Genomic DNA, 1,666 nt, shown 5'->3' with positions numbered 1-1,666 from the left:
AACTGCTTGTTCTGAGGTGAATGGGACTTGGCCTCTGCAAGCAGAGTTGAAGAGGCGACGGTGAGAGGAGGGAAGGTGGGGGAGGCGGCGAGGCGGGGACAGGGGCGCTCCTCTGAATGAAAGTGAACTTGGGGCGAGGCGGGCACGCTCTGTTCAGCGCTCGGCTGTAGTGCTTCTTCTTGTTTACCACGCTTGTCTAACATGACACGTGTGTGTGTGTGCGTGTGTGTGTGTGTGTGTGTGTGTCGCTCTGCCCGACCCACGACCCGACCTTGGCCAACAAAGAAGACGTTACCCGGAACCAAGATACTCAGGGCTAAAAGGGCCGGCCTGTATGGCATAGCTGCTTCTGGAGCCTCTCAAGCTGGAACGCTCGCTACTGTTGTAGGATCGAGTCCCTCAATCTCGGGGACTCAACCTCAGGCTATGCTCCAGTGGTCTCGCGTAGTCTCCATTCCTATTCGATTTCTTTTCTTTTTAATTTTTTGGCATTTTGCTCACCGTTCTTCCTTTTTGCACTGCCCTCTCAGGTGGTGGCGGCTGGTGATCGCTGGGACCTGAAGCCCACCGACAAACGCCACGCCGTTGCCGAGGAGCGACCGGGGGGTAACCCTTCATGCCCGGGAGGAGAGCTGAGGGAGAGATGACACCGTGCAGCAGCTGGAACGCGGAGACGCATTCCTGGGCGCCAAACCCGTGATAGGACGCATCGTCCCACCGTAAAAGAAAGAGAATGGAATAGATTTTAGGTCCTAGAGGACAATTACTCTGTCTCTGTTATAACTGTACAACCTGTAAATTGAAAATTAATAAATATTTTTTTCTATTTTTTTAAACAATTGTTTTTTTTTATGATTGTTTAAGACGCATTCTATACCGGGGAAGTTTTGCTGACCTAAAGGACATGCGATCACCTGGATCAATTCCTCAACCTGCCAAATGTTGCCGTTACACGGAGGTATTTGCCATTGGTTCGTGCTTTGTCGGTTGAGATATACGGGACACTCCTCGGGCCAAACCCGCCTATCTCAACTGGTTCCGGGCCAGGTGTAATAGATTGCCTCGCCAGTTTGTACAGTGGCACTTCTGCAAAAATGCGTACGAAAAGTCACGCAGAAATATAACGGGTGGCTGATTCGCCCCTTTCCAGTTGTGGTTTTACTGCACCGCACATGCACGCGGGCTGGTACAGGATTGACCATATCGCCTGAGGGGTCGTCCCGACTGAATGCACTCAGATTAATTCGGTATTTTTCAGGAGCTTCGCGCCTACGAGACTCAGGATAGGCCACCCCGCCCTACATGCATGCACTGCAGGCGAGATTTTGCCTATCTACCAGGCGTATGCACAGATGTGGTCCTAGTATCTCGAACCCTGAACGTTGACCACAAACTACACACTACACCCATTCTAGTGCTCGTCCGCGTAAATATTCAAGAATTCTCCGGCGGCACCCACCACTTTCCTCGGAGTCTAATCTCCCTCCTTCCCGACCGCTTTTTTTTTGGCAAAGTCTTACCTCTTGTATTCTTTTCTTTTTCTCGTGTCCTCGAGGACGCAATTAGGACGTCCCACCGGACAGCCTGCTGGTGTTTCCTGGAGATAAATTGAAGTGACAGCTCCGCGATCCTCCCGCGGGAGTGCGGGCGGGGGTTGTGAGGGGGG

The 1,666-nt window shown here is 52.2% G+C and overlaps 1 protein-coding gene across 1 annotated transcript in view; it reads left to right on the top strand.

Annotated features, from left to right (window-relative positions):
- The window catches only part of LOC113216547 (uncharacterized), a 6,079-nt gene extending 5,240 nt beyond the window's left edge, over window positions 1-839 (top strand). The window contains exon 6 of the mRNA XM_052265864.1: window positions 531-839. Within this exon, the coding sequence (XP_052121824.1) occupies window positions 531-547 (17 nt within the window). The 3' untranslated portion in view covers window positions 548-839. The remainder of the gene's footprint in view (window positions 1-530) is intronic.
- Window positions 840-1,666: the final 827 nt, after the last annotated feature.

Source organism: Frankliniella occidentalis, unplaced genomic scaffold, assembly GCF_000697945.3.
Source record: "Frankliniella occidentalis isolate FOCC.00 unplaced genomic scaffold, Focc_3.1 Scaffold31, whole genome shotgun sequence".
Taxonomy (NCBI): domain Eukaryota; kingdom Metazoa; phylum Arthropoda; class Insecta; order Thysanoptera; family Thripidae; genus Frankliniella; species Frankliniella occidentalis.
The sequence above is the reverse complement of the archived record's forward strand: the minus strand, read 5'-3'. Positions and strand labels throughout refer to the sequence as shown.